Source organism: Panthera pardus, unplaced genomic scaffold (genome assembly GCF_024362965.1).
Source record: "Panthera pardus isolate Hobbes unplaced genomic scaffold, ASM2436296v1 HiC_scaffold_13, whole genome shotgun sequence".
Classification (NCBI taxonomy): Eukaryota; Metazoa; Chordata; class Mammalia; order Carnivora; family Felidae; genus Panthera; species Panthera pardus.
In genome coordinates, this window is record NW_026526688.1 from 85,651,920 (window position 1) to 85,678,085 (window position 26,166).

General features: G+C 40.9%; 1 protein-coding gene and 1 pseudogene across 8 annotated transcripts in view; both read left to right on the forward strand.

The window, feature by feature from the left end:
- MGAT4D (MGAT4 family member D) overlaps window positions 1-26,166 on the forward strand; it is a 71,346-nt gene that overhangs the window by 14,165 nt on the left and 31,015 nt on the right. For 6 of the 8 annotated variants that reach the window (XR_008421668.1, XR_002072661.2, XR_008421663.1 and 3 more), the window contains exons 2-3: window positions 19,819-19,977; window positions 22,400-22,540. Coding sequence is in view for 1 of the 8 variants with exons in the window: in XM_019420075.2 (XP_019275620.2) it covers window positions 19,819-19,977; window positions 22,400-22,540 (300 nt within the window). In the remaining 7 variants the exon portion in view is untranslated. The remainder of the gene's footprint in view (window positions 1-19,818; window positions 19,978-22,399; window positions 22,541-26,166) is intronic. The other 2 variants (XR_008421666.1, XR_008421667.1) reach the window with 2 other exon arrangements.
- LOC128776855 (U2 spliceosomal RNA) lies at window positions 22,154-22,271 on the forward strand (annotated as a pseudogene).

Here is a 26,166-nt window from a genome sequence, read left to right on the forward strand (position 1 = left end):
TTTTCCCAGTGAAATTTGAACTTTAGATAAACAATGAGTAAGTTTTTAGTATGAACATTGCACGGGGGTTGAGGTGGGAGGTAGGACTCCTGGGTGGCGTAGTCAGTCAGTTGAGCATCCATCTGACCCTTGATTTTGGCCCAGGTCGTGATCCCAGGGTTGTGGGATCAAGCCCTCCCACCCCCACCTGCTTGGCACCGAGCTTGGAACCTGCTTAGGATTCTCTCTCTCTCTGCCCCTCTCTCCCACTCGCTCGTTCTCTTTTTAAAAATAAGTTTTAAAAAATTGCACGGGATATATTTATACTAAAAGATTTATTGTTCGTCTGAAATTCAAGTTTAACTAGATTTCCTGTATTTTATCTTTCAGCTCTTCTTGTCCAATGTCTAGTGTAACATTTTAGTGTCCATATAATTGGATTTTGAATTTAAGCTCAAGAATCCTGTAAATATATTAAGCCTTCCAAGATGGCTCTTAGGTTGTTTCAGGTTAAATTTTCATTCATTTTTTTAATGTTTGTTTGTTTGTTTGTTTAGAGACCATACAAGCAGGAGGAGGGGCAGGGAGAGAGAGAGGGAGAGAGAGAGAATCCCAAGCAGGCTCCATGCTGTCAGCACAGAGCCTGACCTGGGGCTCAAACTTACACACTGTGAGATCATGACCTGAGCCAGAATCAAGAGCGGGAGGCCTACTGGACTGAGCCACCCAGGCACACCGAATTTTCATTCTTACTAAACACACTTATGACTCAGGTTCACACAACGTAACCTTGGTGGTCGTGTCAAGGATCAAGTGTGGAAGTGGCTTTATTCCTCTAATTAATACTTAATTTTGTCATGCACACACAATATCGACATTCTATTCCATTTGTTTCAGAGATTAGACGTGTATTAATCTGATTCATGCTACTAATATTTGATCATTTTGTACACTTTCTCTCTTTCATTTTCTATAAGGAACGTTATCCAAATGTGTTTTCATGTATTTTAGGACAATAAACAATTTGCACTTTTTTATGACACAAATAAATAGATCATAACTCATAATGAGAAAGCAAAACATAAACTCCTTTTTCTAGTAATCTTGGAAGGCAATTCACTTTAGTAACCTCAGAAGGCATTTTAATACAGTTAATACTATTAAAATGAAACTGTGGACTTCAGACAACTGGAGAAGTGGAGGTGCCATGTACTGGAACGGTGAAGGCCGGGACAAGGGCAGATCGGGGTGAAATGAGTATTTCCATGGCGCCTATTAGACATCCCAATGAAAGTATTAATAGGAGATTGACTATGTCATTCTGGGTCAGGACTGGGGACAAAAATTGGAGAGCTGTCAGCATACAGTATTTAAAGCTACGAGATTGGATGAGATCATATAGGGAGTTGACATAGATAAGGAAAGATTCCAAAGAATGAGCCCTGGGGAATACTAACATTTCAAAGTCAAGGAAAAACTAGGAAACTGAGAGAGCCAAGAAAATATTTCAAGGAGGAGAGTTTCACAGTGTCAGAAATGCTGATGAAGTTCTTCAGTACAGGAAGAAACACCCATCCACTCGTAATCCTTACAGTCCTCATTCCTATATTATCGGTGAATGCCACAGCCACTTCCTCTGCAGGCTACAGTCTGAGAAGGCACTTCCCGGTCAAGCACAGAAGACCACTTAGGTAAGTGTTTTGCCAGTGCCTGTCCCAGACTTCCAGTATCGCGTCTTCTCTGGCAGGTGGTAGGCTATCCCTGCATTTAAGCCCAAGTAGGGCACATAAGCCCATGTAGGGCAGATAACCAATTCCAGATCCTCTCCTGAGTGTGTTTCTGGGTAATGCAGCATTTAGTGCCACTGCCCATGGAAAAGCTACCTCCCTGGAAAAGCCAGCACTGGCCTGCCACTACCATTGGCAATAGTGGGGCTGCAGTTGGTCTGCTGCTGCCTGAACATCTGACACTCCAGCAGGAGCTAGCAGTTCGGTGGAGGAACCATCAGAAGAAGGAGGAGTCCACCTTTTTGCAGCCTCCAGTCTGGCACAACTGCCTCCCCTTGGCAAAATGTGATGAGAGCATGGCTGGTAAGGAAGTCTGGGACAAGTAACAGACTTCTGGTTTTAATCAAACTGAAGAGGATCTAGAAGGGGCACATGAGGACCGGATGTCAGCACACAGAGTCCAGGAACAAGCCAAACTAAATAGCACATAGTGAAGAGACGTATATAAGTTGATAAAAACTGTACTCTAAAAAGCAAAGGAACAATAAACAGATAACTCAGGAGAGTAGTGACATTAGTGACATGGGATGGGGCAGGGATCCACTCTTGGAAGCAAAGGCACTGGGCGGTGTTCAAGTTAGTAGCTTGGGTGATAGGTTACCTGGGTTCATTTCACATTATGCTACAGAGCTTACCTATGTATTCCACATTTTTCTTTTGTATGTATAAAGTTATTAAAAATCAAAAGAATTTGTACAGTGTAAAATATGAAAGCAAGAACACTGAAATGATAGGAAGCATATGGTACTCAGTTCACTTGAGAATATAGAAACAATCAGAATGCATTTTTAAGACATTTTAAAATAAATGCCAGTACTCTTACAGACATATGTAATTGATTTACTCTAAGTTTATTTATTTTGAGAGAGACAGAGACAGTGTGAGCAGGGAAGGGGCAGAAAGAGAGGGAGGGAGAGAGAATCCCAAGCAGCTCCGTGCTGCCAGCACAGAGCCAGACGCAGAGCTTGAACTCACGAAACTGTGAGACCATGACCTGAGCCGAAACCAAGAGCTGGATGCTCAACCAACTGAGCCACCCAGGCACCCCTGTAATTGACTTTTTAAAAATATTCATTTAATTCGAGAGAGAGAGAGAAAGAGAGTACAAGCAGGGGTGGGTCATAGAGAGGAGAGAGGATCCCAAGCTAATAGCACAGAGCCTGATGTGGGACTTGATCCCACGAACCATGAGGTCATGACCTGAGTCGAAATCAAGAGTCAGACCCTTAACCAACTGAATCATCCAGGCGCCACCCCATACCCCTTGTAACTGATGTTTAAAAGCAGTTCAACTTGTGAGGGTTATAAATATGAGTGACTTGTTTTTCCAATAATTGCCCATGTGTGTTCCGTCAAACACCCTATTCTGTTGGCACAGAGATTCATAGTGATATTTAAGACGTATTCTTTATCTCTTTTGTTTATTTTTGGTTATTCAAACCGTCTCATTCCTGTTACTAGAGACCCTATCCCATTCTTTTTAGAACTTTAACCTCATAGTCAATTAAGGGCTTTCTTTCCCTTTTCCTATGGGACAGACCAGTCTTGTGGTTCTAGGAAAACTCCGTGGCAAGAGAAGAAAATGATGTGTTCTGAGACACTTGTCCTGGGATTGGTGTAAAACTTCCCCAAAGCTTAGTTGCTTAAAAACAATAATTTTGTTTAACTCTTGGTTTACAAAGAAATTTAAATCAGAAATTTAGGATGGGCTCTGCTGAGCGATTTGTGATCTGCAGTGGTATCAGCTGGGGTCCTTGGGGCTGGAGGATCTCCTAAGAGGCTTTCTCACTCTGGCATTTCTCTTGTCTCCCCACATGGTGGCTTATCCTCCATGGCCTCTCCACTTGGCATGGGCTCCTCATAGCATTGTGGTCTCAGCAGAGTTTTACTTTTTATAAGGCAACTACCCTTCAAAAGGCAGGAAGTGTTAGTTTCCAAGCCAGTTAGGAAACTGCCCCCCAAATTAGTACTGCCTTACTTCTGCCGTAGTCTGCTGGTCTGTTTAAAACCATCACGGGTTCGCCCAGAATCGAGGGAACAGAGAAACTGAATACCTCTTGACGGGTGACTGCAGAAGAGCATTTGCTGTGGGAGATACTGTTGTAGCCATCTTTGGAAAATATAATCTGCTGCACCCTTCCTCCACCCTTGCTCTGTACCCCTGTGGTATTGGGGTGGGAAGGGGTGCAGGGACAGAGGTTTCCTTGCATGATGGCAGCCTGATGGTTTCAGTCTCTCTGGAGAGTGCTTATGTGTGGCAGAAATCCAGTGCTGACTCTTACACAGTAGTTTGTGACTACTTCTGAGATCTGCTGGGGTCTCCTCACTTCCCTTTCCCTGGTGTGGGGTATCCATCTGCCTGAGGGCCCCCTTCCTTGTGCTGCCCTTGCCACAGCCTCTTGTTGCTAGGACTTTCTTGCCTAGCAGGTGGCCCTCTTCAGGACCTGCAGTATGCACTTGAGCCATAGCTGACTCATGCATCTTTGCCATTTCTAGCTGCATGCAGGGTACTTCACAGACGTTTTCTCTTAACTTAGCAATATCTCTCCCACTCTCCTGCCCCTTTTCATCTGTCAGCATGAGACATTTTGTTAGTTTGGCAGTTCAGCAATTTTCAGGGTAGAAATGCTCTCCAGCCATTGACTTGGTGGGAAGAGGGCTCATTCTGGAGCACCAGAATGAGTGAATTTCTTGGGGTCTCACTTTATAAATGAATTTCTTTATAAATGAATTTCTTGGGGTCTCACTTTCTACCGTTGGTAGAGGGAAAGCAGCCTCCATCCCATCCAATTGGGATAAGTACATAGTATATACTGTTGTAACTATATGTGTTGTAGTATGTACATAAATACCAAAGTGTATGACCTTGTGAGAATATGCCTACAAAATGCCATGGAGCAGAAGTGGTGAGGAGAGCGGTCCCAGCTGTAGCTCTACGTCAGCAGAGTCCAGGATGCAAATGGGGTCCATTCAAGACAATAATTGGAGGGGCGCCTGGGTGGCTTGGTCGGTTAAGCATCCGACTTCAGCTCAAGTCATGATCTCACGGTCCGTGAGTTCAAGCCCCGTGTCGGGCTCTGGGCTGACAGCTCAGAGCCTGAAGCCTGTTTCAGATTCTGTGTTTCCCTCTCTCTCTGCCCCTCCCCTGTTCATGCTCTGTCTCTCTCTGTCTCAAAAATGAATAAACGTTAAAAAAAATTTTAAAAAAAGACAATAATTGGAATGTCTTGTGAAATTTAAAGTATATCTAGAACAACAATGCATGAACAATCACAAGATAGGAGAGGGGTCAGTGGAGTTAAATGGTACAGACTTGCAGCACTGTTGAAAAGTGAGAATGTAAGAATTTGTATGAGACTGCAATAAGTCAAGGACTCAGGTTGAAATCTAGTCTGACTACTAAACTAATAGCAAAATAATGCATAACAATATCACTCATTATAGTAAATGCTCCAAAGAGGAAATTACAGTATTTTCTGACTGGATATAAAAACAAAACCAAACTTAATGTTGTTTACAAGGGATACATTTGAACTTCAAAGACCTGGAAATGTTGGAAGAGGGATGGAAAAATTTATATCAGCAACCTGAACCAAAAGAAGGTTGGTATAGCTATATTATCAGCAAAGTAGGCTCTAAGGCCAAGTGTAACATAAATGTTGAATAAACATGGAGGACTTCATTAGCAATTAAGGAAATGCAAATTAAAAACACAAGATACCCTTTCATACCTTTCAGATTTTTAAATTTAGGAAATCAGACATTTGGTAAGGATATGGAAGCGCAGGAATTTACACACACTCCCCTTGGGAGTGGGGCGTATACATTCAGTCACTTTCGTTCTGTGACGTGCATTTCCTCTGTCCTAGCAATTTTTCTGCTAGTCAGGGCTGACACTGGTGCGCAGCTTTACTCAGTGGTTTATGGCCAAGTCCTCTTCTTGGTGATCAGTACCCAGGCCATACACGTTGTTCAGTGTTTAAAATAACGTCCCTACCACCAGATACATCCAAGGGAAATTCTTGAACATACATATGTGGTGTATTCTTGGTTGCATTTTTTGTAAGTGTTCAGCAAGGGTAGAAGAGGTAAATATGTTGTTGTATGTTCAAAACAATGGAACATTTAACGTAGTAAAAATGAATGAACTAGAGCTTGACTTACCGGTATGGATTGATTTCTTTTTTTTTTTTTTTAATTTTTTTTTTTAATGTTTATTTACTCTTGAGACAGAGAGAGACAGAGCATGAACGGGGGAGGGTCAGAGAGAGAGGGAGACACACAATCTGAAACAGGCTCCAGTCTCTGAGCTGTCAGCACAGAGCCTGACGCAGGGCTCGAACTCACGGACCGTGAGATCATGACCTGAGCCGAAGTCGGACGCTCAACCGACTGAGCCACCCAGGCGCCTCTGGATTGATTTCAAAAACATAAATTAAGCAAAAGGAACAAGTATAGAAGAATACATATAAGTATTATTTTTTGACTAATGTCTAAAAACAAATGTGAATCAGCTTGCAAAAGTGGTAAAACTTAAAAGCAATGGATGATTAATACAAAATTCAAAATTCTGCTGATCTGGGAGTGGGGAGGAAGGGGAACATGATCTTGGAAGGAAACAGATGGAATATTTTTAAGTCTAAGGTAGTGACTTCATGGATGTTCATTCTTGTCTCAGACTGTTTTACATACTCTTTGCAATGTCTGAAATAGTTCATCATAAAAATCCCATGCACAGAGGGACCACTCAGAGAGAGTTCAAAGCGCATGGTTCGTAGTGTAATTTGATTATTGCAAAGTCTATGTGGGCTGGAATAATCCAAAATGTATTGTACCTTTTTAACTTCATCTCCTACCAGCTGCCTCAGATAGTCTTTCTTTGGAACCATGTTCGGTACAAATAAATGAATAATAAATTTGAAGTGGTCTGCCAATACTTTCACTTCATGCCATTCGTTCTCCTTTCTTTCTACCCTGAGTGAATTACTTGCTTTCCCCTCAGAACGTCCTGCCATTTCATACTTATGCATTTATGTTGTTATTTTCTTAGTTTGAAATGGCCTTCCCTGCCCTTTGCTGTGTTGCAAAATTCTATACATTCTTCAAATTCTCAAATATTTCCTCTGCTCTGAGACCTTTTTCCCTCCCTCCCCCACTCCTCAGTCTTCCTTACTAGTTAAGCATTTCTGCCTCCCTTTGCCTCTGTATTTGAGCATAACTCTGTTTTCACAATTACACTAACTGGTTGTTTAAATATACGCTCCTTCCCCCATGTCTTGTCAGGTAATTTAGAGCAGGGACCTGACTTATCCATGTTTGTTTACCTTTCACATAGCTCAGTGAGTGACACGTGGTAAGTATTACATGGCAGAAAGAATGCAGACCCTGGGATGCTTCTCATTGCTGGAGTTATTTAGTGAATGAAACAGAGTGGGAAAGTCAGGTCATGGCCATATGGATAGGACCTTGTATACTAAGGCAAGCAGTTTGGACTTTATTCAGTAAACATTCAGAGAACCATTTAAAGTCTTTGGGAAGTATTTCCAGAAGATTAAGTGTGGATTGGCGGTGAGAGACTAATTAAGAGGCAGTTATAATAGCGCAGCTAGAAGCAATAATGATCTACACTATGGTAAAGCCAATGATGAGAAAGATAAAACAATTAAAGAGACTGATAACACTGCTTCTCAAATTTGAACGTGCATACCAGTCACCTGTGAATCTTATTAAAGTTCAGATTCTGACTCAGTAAGTCTGGGGTGCAGTTTGAAATACTGCATTTCTCTTTTTTTTTTTTCAAGTTTATTTTTTATTTATTTTGAGAAAGGGAGTGAGAAAGAGAGAACATGAGCAGGGGAGGGGCAGAGAGAGGAGTGAGAGAGAATCCCAAGCAGGCTCTGCACTAACAGCCTGCTTGAACTCACAAAACTGCGAGATCATGACCTGAGCCAAAACCAAGATTCAGATGCTTAACTGACTGAGCCACCCAGGTGCCCCATGAGATACTGCATTTGTAATAACCTCACAGCTGGTGCCATAGACCTGCTGTCCAGTATGGTGACCCTTAACTAGGTGGCTGTTGAGCACTTGAAATATGGTTAGTGCAACTGAGGCACTGAATTTTAAATTTTGTTTAACTAAATTTTTTAAAAATTTTTTTTAATGTTTTTATTTATTTTTGAGACAGAGAGAGAGCATGAGCAGGGGAGGGGGAGAGAGAGAGGGAGACACAGAATCCGAAGCAGGCTCCAGGCTCTGAGCTGTCAGCACAGAGCCCGACGCGGGGCTCGAACTCACAGACCGTGAGATCATGACCTGAGCCGAAGTCGGACACTCAACCGACTGAGCCACCCAGGTGCCCCAATTTAAATTTAAATGTAAGGATTGAAACAGTGCAAAATATTTCTCCACTAAGCAAAGTTTTATTGTTTTGGTAAGACTGCATGTCAGTTACCATTAAAATTTAGCATCCAAATGAAGATGTACTACAAGTATAAAATATACACAGGATTTAGTCCACTTAGTACAAAAAGAATGTAAACTATTCCATTAATTATTTTTTATGGTGATTATATGTTTCAGGTATATTGAATTACATTAAATATATTCTTGACAATTACCTTGCTGCTTCTTACTTTTTTAAATGTGGCTACAGAAAATTTAAAATTACAAAAGAGTCTTATGTTTTATTTCTACTGGGGGGCTGTGCCTCAGACTCTTGCAAAAGTCAGTGGTACTTAGGACCTCACCTGGCTCCTTTCTGATGGGTGGAAGTCACATTGGCCCATTGCACACATGGACTGGTGTCTGTTTTTATAATTTCACCACAATTGACTCAAAACATCATATTATTATTAATTTCAAACCTTTGCAACATATTTTTATAACATTTCATCCTCACAAAATACCTGAATGAATACACAAATAATATAAATATTTTTCTTGTTGAATTGTCAAGTAAACATATATAAGAAGCAGATGTAAGACTAGGGAATATCTCTTTTACCTTTTTTGCATGGATGTTTCTGCAAATACTGTTTCCTCTAGAGAAAACTCTTTTCATGTTTACCAAATTGATCCCTCAGGGACTGACTTACATTGGGGAAGCTTAGACATGTTGCATCACCCATGATGTATCAATTTCAAACACATGATCCAATTTGCAAAGAGCATATCACTCCAGGAGTCCCAGGACATGGTGTTATACTGGTTAACCTATGTCTACTTCTAAAGTTTGTAAAAATCTTCAAGCAGTATCTACCTTATGAATATTCAAGATTTATCTGGGATAGCTGCAGTTCTTTTGATTAAAGCGCAATTCAGTTTAAAAATCACTCAAATAAATAAACATTTAAAAAATTAAAAAAGGGGCACCTGGGTGGCTCAGTCAGTTGAGCGTCCGACTTTGGCTCAGGTCATGATCTCTCCGTCTGTGAGTTCGAGCCCCGCCTCGGGCTCTGTGCTGACAGCTCAAAGCCTGGAGCCTGTTTCAGATTCTGTGTCTCCCTTTCTCTCTCTCTCCCTCCTCCACTCATGCTGGCTCTCTCTCTCTCTCTCTCTCTCTGTCAAAAATAAATAAACATTAAAAAAAATTTTTTTAAATCACTCAGTTACTATGTTGGCAAGTCCATGCATTAATTTGTTCATTCATTTCAGCATATATTTGTGAGGGGCTATATGCCTATTACTGTTTCGGACATTGGGAATTTAGTACCAAAACCCCCCAAATTCTTGCTATTCTCAAGCTTGCATTCTAGAGAGCTCTGGAGAGAGACATAAAAAACAGTAAATACAAAAAACAAAACAAACGAACAAACAAACAAAAAAACCCCAACAGCATATACATGATAGAAAGTCTGGTAGTGATGAGAAATTTGGGGATGGGGAAGGGTAAGAGGAGTGAGAAAGGGGTACTGTTTCACATAGGGTGGCAGGGTAGGCTTCTCAGAGGAGGTAACATTTTAACAGAAAACTGAATGAAATTGGAAAACTCTAGCCATATCAGTATTTGGGGGACAAACATTGCCTGCTCAGAAAATTGCAAAAGTCAAAGCCCCAAGGTAGGAGGGTGATTCCTGTGAGGAACAGCTACCAGCGTGGCTGGAGCTGAGCTCCCTCTGAGTGGGGCAGAACAGGTAGGAGATGAAGCCAGGGAGGGTCAGAGGACTGATCCTGTCATGGTGAGGGCTTTGCTGATTTTACTAAGTGTGAGGAGAAATCTCTGGAGGATTTTGAGCAGGGGAGTGGCATTATCCAGTTTTGACACTGGCTGGACAGTGTGTGCCCTTGGTTCATATGAGGCAGATGAATGAAAAAAGTATTACGTGTTTCAACCCAAAAATACCACCATTACTTTTACAGTTTCATATTTTACCCTAATTAAAAAAAACCCATCTGAAATTTATTTTCCAAACTGTGAATTTACCTTTTTTCTATCCAAACTGTTAGCCATTTCCTATGCTTTTCCTAATTGAAATACAATATCCTATATTCTTGTCTCTAATAGTTTTTTCTTTATGTATTTTGGTATTTGACTACTTAAAAAATAACTATGTTGTTTTCATCATAGATTATACCTTTTTCAGCATAAAGGGAATCACTTTAACTTAATGCCTTTTCCCCTGCATTATTCTATCTGATTTTTATATGACAGAAAAAAAAGTAGGTTAAAGTTTACAACCATGTAAAACAAAACATTAGAAGTGATTATCGTGTGTGTGTGTGTGTGTGTGTGTGTGTGTGTGTGTCAACCTATGAATTGCTTATCTAATTAAATGTTTAAATATTTTAACAAAGCAGCCAAGATTGGAAGCTGCTTTGGTCCCTTCTTTTCTTCTTGTCTTTTTCCAAAAGTTTTATTTATTTAAGTAATCTCTACTCTCCACATGAAGCAGGAACTCATGACCCCAAGATGGTACTCTTCTGACTGAGCCAGTTGGGACCCCTGTTCCCTTATTTTCTCTGGGCCATATTCTAGTTGCTTTGTATCTATTAGAATGCAAGTTCCAATGTGTTAACAGGTATCCAAAACAGCAGTGGTTTAACATTTAAATAATAGGCTGGTGGGGAGACTCTTCTCCCTAACTTTATTCAAGGCTTTGGGTTCCTTCCAACTCCTTGCTCTTCATTATTCATTAGGCAGAATACCTGTGTTACTGTAGCAACTTCATGGAGAAGGAATGAAGGAAAGTGAGAGAAAGAGGGAAGAGGAGATGAGACAGACAGGCAGACACACACACACACACACACACACACACACACACACACACGCCCATTATAGGCTCCCGACTTCTTTGGGCTATCTCTTATCTCCCTGACTATGGCAAACACCAGGGATTGCTCATCCATGTGCAACCTCAGCCTCTTTTTCACTTACAGAGCTGTGATATTGTTTGCGCCAGCAATGCATCACCTAAAATTACTTGATTTCCAAGACTGCAGCTAATTCAGTAGGGAGCTGCATGTGCTCAGAGTTAAGACCTCTCCTCCCAGTCTCAATGCCTCTGTCATCAGGGACAAAAGAGAGTCCCAGAGACCCTAATGGTCAGAGTAAGACACCCACCCCTCGCCCTCACACCTCCATCAATAAAGCTCAAGAAAGAACGGCGGTGTTCCTGGAGCCCCTGACAAGATAGATACACATCCGTCTGTCTTCCCAACGCTCATAATGTTGTCCCCACATTCTACGTTGAGACCATCGAGGTTGATCTCATTAAGCCCTTTATCCCAGCCCCTGACTCCCACGTTAATCCTCTTCTGGACTCTAACCCACACATGGTTCTACACATTGTGCCCCCGGCCTTTCCAGTTCTACTCCCCAGCCTTCCCAGTGCCCAAAAGCCTTGACTGCTCACTAGAGCTCACGGCTATTATGAGCATTGTGTATGTCTTCATCCCTTTAAGTTTCTTTTGCCCTCTTTCTTTCACTGAAATTAGCTCTTGCCTGAGGACACTGCTTCTGAGACACTGAGGACACTTGCCTGAGGACACTGTTCTCAAATAGTGGTGTTTTCTCTCCCACACCATTAGTACTCAAGGTAGGGTAGATGCCCGCCTTCCCTCTCATTGTTGCTTCCAAATCTTTCTCTCACCTTTCTTCCCAAGATGCCTCATTATTTACCCTGACGATATCAAGCGATACCCCACTTTCTCTCCTTCTGCAATCATCTTTAAACTCTCGGGTCACTCTCTCTCATTAGCAATAATTGCCATGTTTCCATAATCTCCATTTCATGCAACCAAATCTCTGACCACCACCTCCCAAATTTCCAGGCCGTTGTCTTTAGTACCCCAACTACTGTAATCTTTTGACACACCGAGACCTACAATCTGTTGATTCATCTACCTTTTCACATGCCTCCCCCTCACTGTGTTCTTCCTCATCAGGTTTCGATTCCGTGGACAATCATTATAACAGCTCCCTAGTGTACACCCTCAAGTCCCTTGGTTCTTTGTCAGTTATATCCACTTGGCTAAATCACACCCTGGTGAAATCCTGTCCTCCTTTTACTCTGCATCTGCCTCCTGATGACTGAATGTGGCTGGAGTGAAATAAACAGCCACAGTGACAGTCTCACTTCGAATTCATGACCCCCTGAACTCCAGCAGGCCCCGGAGGCTGCATCAGAACCATGCTACATTTCCCTGTCCTGTCTGCCCTCCTGCTCTCCCAGGAAACTATTCCATACTTCTTTCTCATCAGGCCCCAGTACCTTCTCCTCCCCTCACTCTCAGCTGATGACCGTACTTCCTATTTCACTGACAACTAGAAGCAATGGGAAGAGAGCTTCCAGAAGTTCCATAGTCAATGGAAATCCCACCATCGTTGGGGTAGCTAAGGGCCAGGCATCCTGAGTTCTATCCCATTATGGCTGTGCATAACCATCTGTGCTTCTGGCTGAAGCCCACCTTCCCCTCGCATACCGGATGCCATTCCCTCTTGTCTACTTTCACATGTATCTCCAGTTTTCTCCCTTTTCCCGGATCACATCCATCTGTATACAAACATTGTGTTTCTTTCCCATCCTATGAAGGAAAATGAAGAACTCTCTCTCTCTCTCTCTCTCGCTTCCACTCCCACCCTAGTTACTGCCCATCATCCTACCCCCTCTCATGGCAAAACTCCTCAAAAGAGTTGTCTAGATGCCCTGTCTCTAAGCCCTCTCCTCCTGCTTTCTCCTGAACCCATCCAGCTATAGGCTTTCACTTTACCGCTGCACAGCCACTGGCGACTGCACACTGCTGAGTCACCGTCCACCCCGTCCTCATCCCCCTCGTCCTGTTCAGCAGCAGTTGACAGTTGATGCCTTTCGTCTCCTTGAAACACTTTCCTCACTTGGTTTCCAGGATTTCACACACACACGAGTTTCCTCTTGCCTCACCAGCTAATCCATCTTAGCTTTGTTACTGTCTTCTCTCATTTATTCACCCTGTAACTTGGGGTGCCCCAGGATTTAGCCCTGGGACCTCATCTCTTCTCTACTCATCCTCATTCCCCTAGTGATCTCCTGAATCTAAACAGGGCTCTCTAAATGTATATGTTCAGGTCAGGCCAGTCCTCCTGCCAGGCTCCCATGTGGAGCTACCTACTGAGATGTGTGAGAAGCACCTCAAATCTCATGCATCTCCAGCCAGACTCCTAGAATTCGCACCAAAGCTTGCTCCCTTCACCTTCTCCGTCATAGTAAATGGCTATTCCCTTCTTCTAGTTGCTCAGAATATCACTGTCTCTTTTTTCATGTCCTACATTCAATGTCAGCAAATTCTATTTTCTTTCCCTTCAAAATATATCCAGAATTAAACCATTCCTCACCACTTACCTTAACAATATTTTCTAAGCCACAGACATCTCTCCCCTGATCTCCCTTCTTCAGTCTCAGTTTCTCTAATTCTGTTTTTCACACAGCAGATAGAAGGAACCTGTCCTGATGTAAATCAGATTATTTGAGTCTGTGCTTATGGACTTCTGTTGGGTCTCCACTTTGCTTCAAGTAAAAGCTAAAGTCCTTACAACGGTGGCTTTGTGATTTTATCACCTGCTACTCTTCCTGTCATTCATTTTGCTTCAACCACACTGGGCTGCGTGCTATTTCTGGAAATAATGGGTGCATTCCTGCCTCGGGGCTTTTGCACGTGCTCTTCTCGCTGCACCAGAGTTACTCGCAGCATTCCTTCCTTTACTTTGTTCCTGTCTGTGCTCACATGTTACCTCCTTAGAAAAGCCTTCTCTGATCACCCTGTTGACAGTTAAAACCTCCCCAACCCGGCCGTCATCAACACTCTGTATCCTTTTTCCCTGCTTTATATTTTTCTTGTACTTACCATCTTTCTAATAAAATGTATAATTCACTTATTCTTTTTTTTCCTTCCAGTAGGATGTAAGTTCCAAGGGGACCAGGAGTTCTGTCTGTTCTGTGCATTGTCATACCCACAGGACATGTAACATTATTTAGTTTAATAAATATTTGTTGAACAAGTGAATGAATTGAGTGGCCAGGCGACTGTTCTGGCTTAGTGAGCTGTAGAGGCCCCTGACAAGAGCAGTCCTGCCCAAAGAAAAACTCAGGCTTTCCTTGGAATCGTAAATGAATTCTGAACACTTCGTCACCGTGTTTCAGGAAGAAACAGCAAGTTGCTTCTATTCTTCACACCCCACTGTCTACTGAAACCAAATGGTTTGTGATCTCTCAGCTATAGCCCCGTCTTTCCATCTGTAGAGAATATGCAAAATTCCTAGTATTGCAGTGTGAGGGCAGTGACAACCCACACAAATTGCCAACCAGTAAACTGACCGGTCCCAGACATCTGCCTATTCACTGGGTCAGCTGGATCGATTCGGGGGCCCAAATTAGGAGGCCTTCACAAGGCTGCTGAGAAAAAATTAGTTCAGAGCACCAAATCCTCCATCTAATCGTGACTGAGTGATTGATATGTGCAGATGAAATTGTGGCTTGGATCGAACAGTGCCTTTTCACCCTTGTCACTTGTCTTTCACTCTTGTCTGGCCTTCCCTTGGAGGTGGATGGAGGGAAGACACCATATATCTTGTGCCACCAGCCAGTCACTAGTGAAGACTGCAGGTGTAGAGCCTTGAGTTCTGCTGGTTGTATCATAAAAGGCCAGGGACTTGTGCATGGGTGGGGTACAACACATTGCCGAGGACTGCCAGAACTCCTCATAATTACACAATTCTCTGCGATGATTAGCCAGTCAGTTGGGTCTTTCCCTAAACCTCCACAGCCCTGTTTCAGCCAGCCCAACCATCCATAAAACCCAAATCAACTTGTTTGTTTGTGTTATTCTATTGATGGGTGTCCCTGTTGGCAGGATAATCCATATAACATGAAACTGTTGCATTTGAGAGATTCAGTGACAGGTAACTGGAGACGGGGAGGTGTTGTGACAGACCCTAGAGATGGAGCTGGCTGCCAATTGAGCACAGGAGCGATGGGGCTCCCTGCAACCCAAAGGGGAGAAACAAAACATCCTATTAGAGAGCAGCGAAGCAGCAGGTTCACTTTCCTCTGTTGTATCTTGAAGTGGATGGTCCATTGAGCCTTCGCAGGGAAGTATTAGAATATTACAGTTTACTAGTTGCTTCCTATCTTCAGTTAGGTAGAATTCAGGCAAGACACAAGTTTTGTTCCAAGCTGTCATATCTGAAAGGTAAATGGAACCAGCAAGATGGATATACAGTGCTGTCAAGAGGGGCCACTTTTGCCCATGGCCGGGGATCCAAGACTTCTGGGAACCAGACACTTAGGCACCCTGCTGGATTTCAAAGACTGAACCCTCTGCCCTAGGCTAAGGCTGATGTGCGCCAAGGCAGGGATGAAGGAAACATGCAGGAGATAAGACTGGGACAGTATTTTTATCACTACATTTTCTTACTCCATTTTGTAAGTGAATCTTACTTTTGCTCTCACTATAATGCCAGCCCTAATCTCTCCCTTGAGCTTCAAAGCCTAATCTCTCCCTTGAACTTCAAATGTTTGCCACATATTTGGAAACCTCATAAGCATCACGATTGCTCTTTTCCTGTTTCCCCAATTACGACTGAAGAAATCTAGGGGTCATGTCTGAAGCCTAGCAGGGATTCTAGTCTCCCTCTTTCAGTCAGTGCAAAGTCTTTCCAATGAAAGCTCTCAGATATTTCTCATGTTAACCCCTACTTCCTAGTCCTTTCTGCTATGGCTTATTCTTTGGTCATCTCTCACATGAAACTGCTATCACTGTAGTTTCCTAAATGGTGGTTTCTCTGGCCTCAGTTTTGCCTTCCTGAAACAATATATGGCTACGAGAATGATCTTTCTGAAAAAAAAATTTTTTAATGTTTTTTATTTACTTTTGAGAAAGAGCAAGACAGAGCACAAGCAGGGGAGGGGCAGAGAGAGAGGGAGACACAGAATCCAAAGCAGGCTCCAGGCTCCGAGCCATCAGTACAGAGCCTGACGCAGGGCTTGAACCCATGAACTGTGAGATCACGACCTGAGCGGGTCAGACACTTAACCAGCTGAGCCACCCAGGCGCCCAGAATGATCTTTCTAAAACACACGTTGCACATGATAGTCTTCAGCCGTGTTTCTCAACTGAAGTGGTAGCCTGTAGTGATGTTCCAAGGTATGTAAAGTCATCGGAAAAAAAGGTTGGGAGAAGGGCAGAACATGATTCCATCCATTATCTTTATATTAAAACAAATACATTTTAACTAGATTTATTGTGGTGACCATTTCACAATATAGGCAAATATTAAATCATTTTTAAAAATTTTTGTATAAAGTTTCTTTATTTTGAGAGAGAGAGCATGCATGCATGAGAGCAGGGGAGGGGCAAAGAGAGAGAGAATCCCAATCAGGCTCCATACTGTCATTGCAGAACTGGACAAGGAGGTTTGAACTCACGAACTGCGAGATCATGACCTGGGCAGGAATTGAGAGTCTGACGTGTAACTGATTGAGCTACCCAGGCACCCCTGAAAATTACTTAACCGAAAAACAAAACAAAACAAATACATACCGTAGAATGGGCTGCAAAACTGCACACATTTTAAAAGAACTTCACAGACGTTTCATGACTGTGGTGGGCTATTTCAGGTTATGCCTCCACCCACATCCCTTTTATTCAAATTTACTGCCATTAGAGGGTTTTTAGAAGAAATGTTTGAGAAACACTGGTGTATAGGGAAAACTTCAAGGTCTTTATCATGGCTTATCAAAATGATCAGCAGAACCAGATTCCTCTTTTCACCTCTGAATTTTCCCACTATTATCCTTGAGATACTGAATAGCTTCTAGGGGTATAGAGACCATGTTTTGAATGCCTCCTTGTGTTTTGCACACAGTGTTCCAAATAGAACACTTTCCCTTGCTTCCCTTGACTACCTAACTCACACTCCTTCCAGAGTCCCCTCAGGCAGCACATCCTCCAGAATGCTTCTCTGTCTTCTCCCCCTGCCCCCTGCCACCCCCCCCCAACCCCCCCCCCACCCACCCCCCCCCCCCCCCCCCCCGCCAGCTGTCTGGGCTCTGTCCTCTATGCATACCATTATCACTACAAGTTAGGGGCTGAAACCTTATTCTGCTGTGCTCATATTTTCCTTCATGGGGACATCTTTCATTTCATTCTAGAAAGGCCATTTTAAAGTGAGCACTTGGGCCTTCTCTCAGAAGCTCATTACCTTTTTCAGAAGACAGAGAGAGTCATCTGAATGGGGAAATTGGTCAGACTCGACTTCTATAGACCACACTGACAGGGGGGCAGAATGGCTTCCTTAAAAAGGCAACTTGGGCCATCTCTGGGCTCTTTCTCTTATAACATCTCTTATGTACTCTATGAAAGAAGGGCCAGTTCTCCCTGCTTTTTCCCCCGAAGTAGTGAGCACATGTGACAAGTCACCCCCTTTGTGGGTGTGGCCCCACTGTTGTCCAGTGGCTCTTTTGATAATGGGGTGGGGGTAAGTTAACTTGGATAGGGAAATAGGACATCCCAGCACACACTGCAATGTACCCATTGTCAGGCAGCCCCAAATAAAGCTGACAGCCAGTGTTTGGGGCTGGTGTTATCTATGTGTACCCAATAAGTTAAAACCCTAATAAGGAGAAGGAAATTTGTAACATCCGAAATCTCACAATGATTTAAATTATCAATTAATTTAGTTGTACCAATTAGTCTATAAACTTCCTGAAGGCAAGAACTACCATATCTTTTTTTATTGCTGTATGTCCCTTGACACACAGTAGGTGGCACATAAAAGGTGTTTAATTATTTTATTTGTTAACTTTTTTTCTGATTATAGAAGCAATGCAGCATGATAGAACAAAAGAATTTTATAAAAATAGGAAACAAAAAGTGATTCAACAAACTAAAGATTATATATTAACAGCATGTAAACTTGTATACTTTTTCTTTTTTACTATCTGTACATTTTTTTTGAAAAAAGGAAATGATTTTATGTACAGTTTTGTTTTTAAAAAACAGTTGTTTTGGGGCACCTGGGTGGTTCCGTCGGTTAAGCGTCTGACTCTTGATTTCAGCTCAGGTCATGATCTCACGGTTCGTGAATTCAAGTCCCACATCAGGCTCTGCACTGACAGCAAGGAGCCTGCTTGGGATTCTCTGTCTCCCTCTCTCTGCCCTCCTTTGTTCATGCTCTCTCACTCTTTCAAAATAAATAAATAAACATTAAAGAAAATAAAATAACAAAAATCAGTTGTTTGTGCAACATTAAATATAATGTTCTTATATAAGATGATTTTCATAGCTGCATAGTATTGCATTGATAAATGAATAAAAAGTAGCCCATTGATAAGTAATATTTCTCACACATTTATCAAAGCATTTTTTTCATGTGCTTTCCCACATGGTTTACATGAGTTATTGCATTTCTTCTTCCCAACTCTGGGGCAAGAATTTTTTTTTTAAGTTTATTTATTTATTTTGAGAGAGAATGTATGTGTGAATGGGGGAGGAGGAGAGAGACAGAGGGAGAGAGAGAGAGAATCCCAAGCAGGCCCTGCACTGTCAGCACAGAGCCCAACTCAGGGCTCAATCCCATAAACTGTGAGATCATGACCTGTGCCGAAATCAAGAAATTGGATGCTTAACCAACTTTGCTACCCAGGCGTGGGGCAGGGATTTTTATCCATTTGCATATGAAGGAACATAGGCTAACAAGCATCAAATAGCTTGTCCAAGGTCACTTGGGTATTAAGTGGCAAAACTAGGATTCAGTTATATATGATTTAATACCAGAGCCAATATAACTTTTAAAAGGATATTCTGGGGGCGCCGGGGTGGCTCAGTAGGTTAAGTATTGAACTCTTGATTTTGGCTCGGGTCATGATCTCATGATTTGTGACATTAAGCCCATGTCAAGCTCTGCACCAACAGTGTGGAACCTGCTTGGGATTCATTCTCTCTCCCACTCTCTCTCTCTGCCTCTCCCTCACTCGTTCTCTCTCTCTCTCTCTGTCTCATTCTCTGTCTCTCTTTCTCGAAATAAATAAACTTAAAAAAAAAGGATATTCTGTAATTTATTTAACATATTTCCATTGTTGGGCATTAAGGTTGTTTCTTATTTTCTTACAATAATAAGTAATGCTGCCTATATTAAACATCCTTTGAGCCAAATCTGTGTATATATTTCTGGTCGTTTTCTTCAGATAAATTCTTAAAAGCCAGTATTTTGGCTCAATTGGTTTTTTCCTTTAATTACAAATCTAATACATGCACAAAATGAAAAATTTGGAAAATATTAAATAGCACAGAGTTATAAAGCAGAAACTATTTATAATAATTCCACCTTCCAGATAGTACTATTTTAACGTCTTACTCTTTCTCCAACCTTTTATGTGTATCATATGTACATATTTATATATAAACTATCTACATGCACATATGTGCATGCACACACACACACACACACACAGGCCACAGAGAGTGTTATTTATAGCTACATCAAAGCATATATTTTACTTTTTTGTTATGTATTACAGAAAATTGTATGATAGTATTGATACATATATGAGCATGTACACATATGCTTTCTTTGCAGGTAATCAATTAATTAATTGTAGAAACCATATTTTGGAATTTAAGGAGAAAATTCTACGTTTAAAAAATAAAACTGAAAGAAATCGCCAAGAGCTGATCAATGCCTTGAGTAAAATGAAGTATGAAATGACACAGAGAGAAAATACGTCCACGGACTTAGGTTTGTGTTACTTTTGTTTTTGTGTGTCGTGGTTTGTTTGTTGGTTTTGTGTTTTGTGTTTTGTGTTTGGAAATTTAGATTTTCTGCTTTCTGATTTTAGGACATTTCTCCCCAACCACTAGAACTAAATTAGTACTTGCTCTTTTATTGTGAGACATACAAAAATCAGGTAAGAGATAGCACTGATACGCCTCTTCTCTGTAGCCCAGAAATGGTCTTCCTGTGTTTTCTGTGTGAAATGCACCGCCTTCGTGTTCCATCCAAAAGACACAGCCACTGCCCTGAGGGTCACTCTGACCCCTCCCCTCTCCCTCTTGCTTATTTCCATTTCAGTCAGCAAGCAATCCTGTAGGTTGGTAATCCTACGTGCTTCACAAATCTGTCCACATTTTCCTATCACCATCTCTGCTGCTCTAGTGAGGACATCTTCATATTTCATCTGAATGACTGCTAACACTTCTATTTTTCCCTCTCCAGACTTGTTCCCACCTGTCTATTTCCACCATAGACAGTGAATGCTCACTCTACTGTATATCATCCTGCAGTGGCTCCCATTTCTCCAGGATAAAAAGTCCTGCCTCTGTTTCTCCTTTTGTAGCCAGGTACTCCCTGCTCTTAATTCCTTGCAACCACTAGTCAGTTCTCTGTTCTTACAGTTTTCCCTTTTCCAGGATGCCATACAAATGGAATCATACAGTGTGTAATCCCTGGAGACTAACTTCTTTCACTTAGTTGTTACGTGACCAATTTATATATAAACCATATACATGCACACATGTGCATGCACGCACACACAGGCACACATTGAATGTTATATATAGCTACATCAAAGCATGTATTTTACTTTTTTTGTTATGTATTATAGAAAATTGTATGATACTATTGATACATATATAAATTGTATGATACTATTGATACACATATGCTTTCTTTGCAGGTAATCACTTAGTTGTTATGTGACCAACTGTTGCCTTTATATTGCTGAGTAGCATTTCATTATATGGTTGTAGATTGGATACAGTTTGTTTATCCTTTTGCCAATTGAAGGACATTTGGGTTTTCATTTTTTGGCGATTACAAGTACATAAACATTCACATATAGGTTTTTTTGTTTGACGAGAATTTTCTTTAGCATATATATATATCCTGAATACATATCGGATGGATATGTGATTTGGAAATGTTTTCTCCCAGTCTGTAGCTAGTCTTTTCCTTCTCCTTGTGATGTCCTTCAGAAAGCAAACATTTTTAATTGTGATGAAGTCTAATTTGTCAATTTTTCTTCTTTTTTATTGTGTTTTTGGTGTTATCTTTAAGAACTCTACCTACATCATGGTCATGAAGATTTTCTTTTATATGTTTGTTTTTAATTTTATAGTCTTGGCTTTACATTTAGGTCTATGAAGTCTTTGAGTTGGTTTTTATAAATGGCATGAAGTATAGGTCAGGATTCAGTCTTTTTCATGTGAGTGTCCAAGTATTCTAGCACCGTTTGTCAAACAGATTGTCTTTTCTGCATTGAATTACCTTTGTAATTTTTTTTCAATCAACTGACAATATTTATATGGGTATATTTCTGGATTCTCTATTCTATTCCATTGGTCTGTGTATCTCTTTTTAATGTAATACCATGCTGTCTTTTTTTTTTTTTTTTTTTTGGTCTTATTTATTTATTTTGAGAGAGAGAGAGAGAGAGAGAGACCAGAGGAGGGGCAGAGAGAGAGGCAGAGAGAATCCTAAGCAGGCTCCACATTGTCAGTGCAGAACCTGATATGGGGCTCAATCCTACGAACCGTGAGATCGTGACCTGAACCTAAATCAAGAGTGGGATGCTTCACTGACTGAGCCACCCAGCCACCCCAATATTATGCTGTCTTGATTACTGTATTATGTATTATGAATTAAATTAGATAATGTGAGTCTTTTAATTTTGTTCTTCTATTTCAAATTTGTAGAGGTATATTCAAATGAATGGTACAAGTAGAGTAATTAAATGTTGAGCTACAAAACAAAGTTATAGATACAAACTTTAATGTGATATTAATCTGAATAGCAGATCAGATCAATTATAGCATGTTTCCGTTATACTTCATTTGGAACTGACAGTTCTGTTAGTCTCTGGTTATGTAGCTCAGAGTGCTAGACTTAAATATTACTTTTTAAATAAATATGAATCATTACTTCTAGGCTTTTTGGCTAAGATCACATGTATTATCTGTTCTTATAAGTTTAAAGAAATAGGAATCAATAACATTTGAGCTATAAATTATAGCCAAATGATTTTATTAATTCACATTTATTAGTATTTCTCTTATATATTGAATACTGAATTAATCTGATAATTACATTATGAAAATTGTACCAAAGAGAGAAAAATCTCTATAGTCATGAACTTAGAAACCCTATTTTTTCTCTTTTTCAGTTGAGAAGAAAATGAATACACTGGGTAAGGATGAAACAGTGTCTAATAATACATTTGAAGTCCTAAAGTTCTTTTTCCCTCATCTAAGGAAAGTGGGCAGAATTTACCCTGATGTAATCATTGGCAAAGAGAAAACAGGTGGTAAGCAAACTTAGATTTAGAAAATCAAATATAGATATTTTGATCTTGGGGGACAAGCTTTTAAGTTTTTTTGAACACTTCTCTATTATTATGCATGCTTTTATGTTTTAAAATGTAATCCATTGATATAATACTCTGATACATAGACCACCAGCCTATGTGGCATTAATTTGGACTGCCAGAAATCAGTACATTATCTGGAAGAAGAAACTAGTTCAGTAGATATTTAGAGACTTGAATTCAAATTCAATTTTAATACAGATGTTTCAAAAACAAGTCATTATAAGTCACATGCGGATGTGACTTGAAGCATCTGGCAACCCTTATCTCTCTTGGTTTTGATAAGTGCATTCTTATTCAGTTGTCTTCCTATTCCCCATCTTTCTGGGGACCAAGGTCAGCAAAGTCTTTACAGAGGAGGTGATGTTTGAGCTAAGCCTGAAATAATGAATTTAACCTTAGCAGGTATTAAAGAAGAGAAAAAGCATTTAAGTTGGAAGCAGGGATATTAGGGCGAGTCTGAGTGCTTGCCATTCTCACAAACCTCAATCATTCTAATGAGTGAGTCACTCTAGGCCAGCGGCAGCAAATTACAGCCCTTGGGCCAAATCTGCTATTTTAAAATAAGGTTTTGGTGGACCTGGTCAGTGTTCATTGTTACTTGTCTATGGTTGTTCTCCCACCACAGTGGCAGAGCTGTGACAGTGACAGTATGGCCTGAGAGACAAAAATGTTTACTATCTGGTCCTTTACAGAAAAAGCTCATTGATCTCTGTTTGATCTAGGTAGTTCCTTGGGAATATGTAGGATTGTTTGATATCACATGCCTCTGCCAAGCCTGTTGTGTTGGGATGGGGATGCCAGACGGCGGTGTTTAACATCTGAATTCTCACAGTGTTCCATATACTGAGTTAGTATGTTTTCTTTCATTATCTCATTTGATCCTCACAACCCAATACGATTATCTCTCTTTTACGCCTAAGAAAGTTGAGGTTTAGAGATATTAAGGTACTTCCTGAGGTCACACTTGAGTGTCAGGTTCCCTCTTAGGAGTATTTTGAGTGTGGCATGTAAATGTGTACATACACATGCATGTGTATCTGTGTGTACATATGAGAAAGTGTGTGCTACACAAAAGCTATAGGTAACAGGAGGATGAGGTGAAAGTCGTAGAACAAAACTCCATTACATAGAAACCCATTACATATAAAATATTGGATACCAAGAATAAGCACACCCTTGAATAAACATCAGCAAAGATAAGCAGAAACCCAGTAACTAATAGACCTTAACACATAAGACATTTGTAAAAGCACTGAAGACTATAGCCAGGTCTACTGGGGAATCTGTCATCAGGCTTATTTATTCTGTATTCTGAGTATATCTCAAATAATTTCTGCTCTCTACCCTCTATAACTATTCTCCTTGAGCTTTCATTTCTTGCCCAGTGTAATAGACTTGTAATTTTTCTCATGGTTTTAGTGTTACTAAAGTCAATCCATTCTTCATATCCTCCTCAGAGCTATGTACTAAAATGTGTATCATGCTCAACTCTTGCTTAAAGTCCTTTGCTGGATCGTCAGTATATTTAGGATGTTAGCTCCTTGACATGGTATATGCACAATAGACCATATCTTTCAAATCTCAAATTTTGCCACTTCCCTTCCTTTCCAGCAACCCCAAACCACTTATAGTCCCCACAGATAGGCCAAGTGATTAGCACATGCTAATCACTTGCCTGTAATGAACATACCACCTCCTGTCAACCACAACTCACTTGTCATGGAAGTCTTTATCCAATATGACTTTTCAGCTTAGCTAACAACTTCTTTGTGCAGTCCTCCACGTCCTCAAGGGACCAGCCTCTACCAGGTCTCTACTAAGCCCTGGGAAATAGTGGTGGGCAAGACGTGACCCTCATCCTCCTAGAGACATGTGAGAAAACAATTACAGTATAAAGTGACCAGTGCTATCACAAGGGAAATACAAGGTGGGGCAGGTAATCCATACTTGGGAATTAGGGCAGACTTTCTGGACAAAGTGGCATCTAAACTGAGACATGAAGGGTAGAAAGAATTAGAATAGGCTGAATGGGGAAAAAGCATGTGATGGACAGTGGAAAAGTAGAGGATGTTCATCCAGGTAGAAGAAAAGGAAAGGAGAGGTCTAACAGTAACAGCAAGAGGGCCTAGAGAAAAAGTGTGGCATATGTGCCCAATTGGAGCTGGAAGTTTGGGGCAGTGAGACATGAAGCAGAGGCCAAATAATAAAGGGGCTTGGCCATTCACTTATTCACTCCAAATATATTGCTGTTATGATGTATTCTAATAACAAAAAGGATGATAAGTACTATGTAAGACAAATATATAGCTGGTACACTCAGCCTCATTTAGAAAGAATGAGTAGAATTGGCACAAGGAGCCTGAAGAAGAATGTTCTAGGCAGAGAAGGAATGGTGTATGTGCAACAATTTGGAGGTGTGAGAGTCCTGTTTGGTCAGTGTATGAAGCTGAAAGATGATTTGTAGACAGTTGAAATAGAAGACGTAGGTTAGGACCAGGTCACTAAAGGCCTTGGAAATGTTTGTAAACGTATTCCTTATCCTAAGGCACTGGAAGTCATTCCAGCAATTGCATTTTATTTTTTGATTTTTTTGTTATGTTTATTTATCTTTGAGAGAGAGAGAGAGATCAAGAGAGAGATGGGCAAGGGGCAGAGAGAGAGGGAGACACAGAATCCGAAGCAGGCTCCAGGCTCTGAGCTGTCAGCACAGAGCCCGATGTGGGGCTCAGACTCACAAACCACAACATCATGACCTGAGCCAAAGCCAGATGCCCAACGGACTGAGCCACCCAGACGCCCTTTCAGCAATTGCATTTTAGAGTGGATCCCAAATTTGAAACTTGATTCCTGCCTCACACCACCCATAAAAATCAATTCCAGATGTGCTGTAAGCCTATATATAAAAGGCAAACAGTTATTTAGGAGAATATCTGTTATGACTTGAAGATAAATGAAGATTTCTCAACAGGAATCAAGACACTAAGTATAAAATAATAGGCGGATAAATTATACTATATTAAAATTAAAAATTTCTGTTCATCAAGAGGTAAAAAGTTGAAAAGGGAACCCAGAATAGGAATTGATATTTGTAATACGTATAACTGACAGAGCATTTATATTCAGAATCTATAAAGTGCATCAATAGATAAGAGAAATCCAGACAACTCTAATAGGGAAACAGGTAAGAGCTTAAACAGAGATTTTACAAAAGAATATCCAAAGACCTATAAACATATGAAAATACGTTCAACTCAATAGTAGTCAGGGAAATACTGATTCTTACTGTTCTCACCAAAGTTCAATAATTTTTTGTTACATAAATGCTTCTCAGTTTGTTGTATACCAGAGCCCTGATTGTTTCAACATGTTTTCCCCCCGGTTCTATTATTGCCAAGTTCTATTATTGCTAAATTCCTCACTTAGCCATTCTAGAAGTCCTTATCCCTGTCTTAACGGAGGGGAAACTGAGGCTGGAGAGGCTGCGTATCTTGCCCAAGTTCATACAGCCAGGCACTGGTGTTGAGTTTGCGCAGACTTCAGTGATAACAATCTTGGTAGCTATT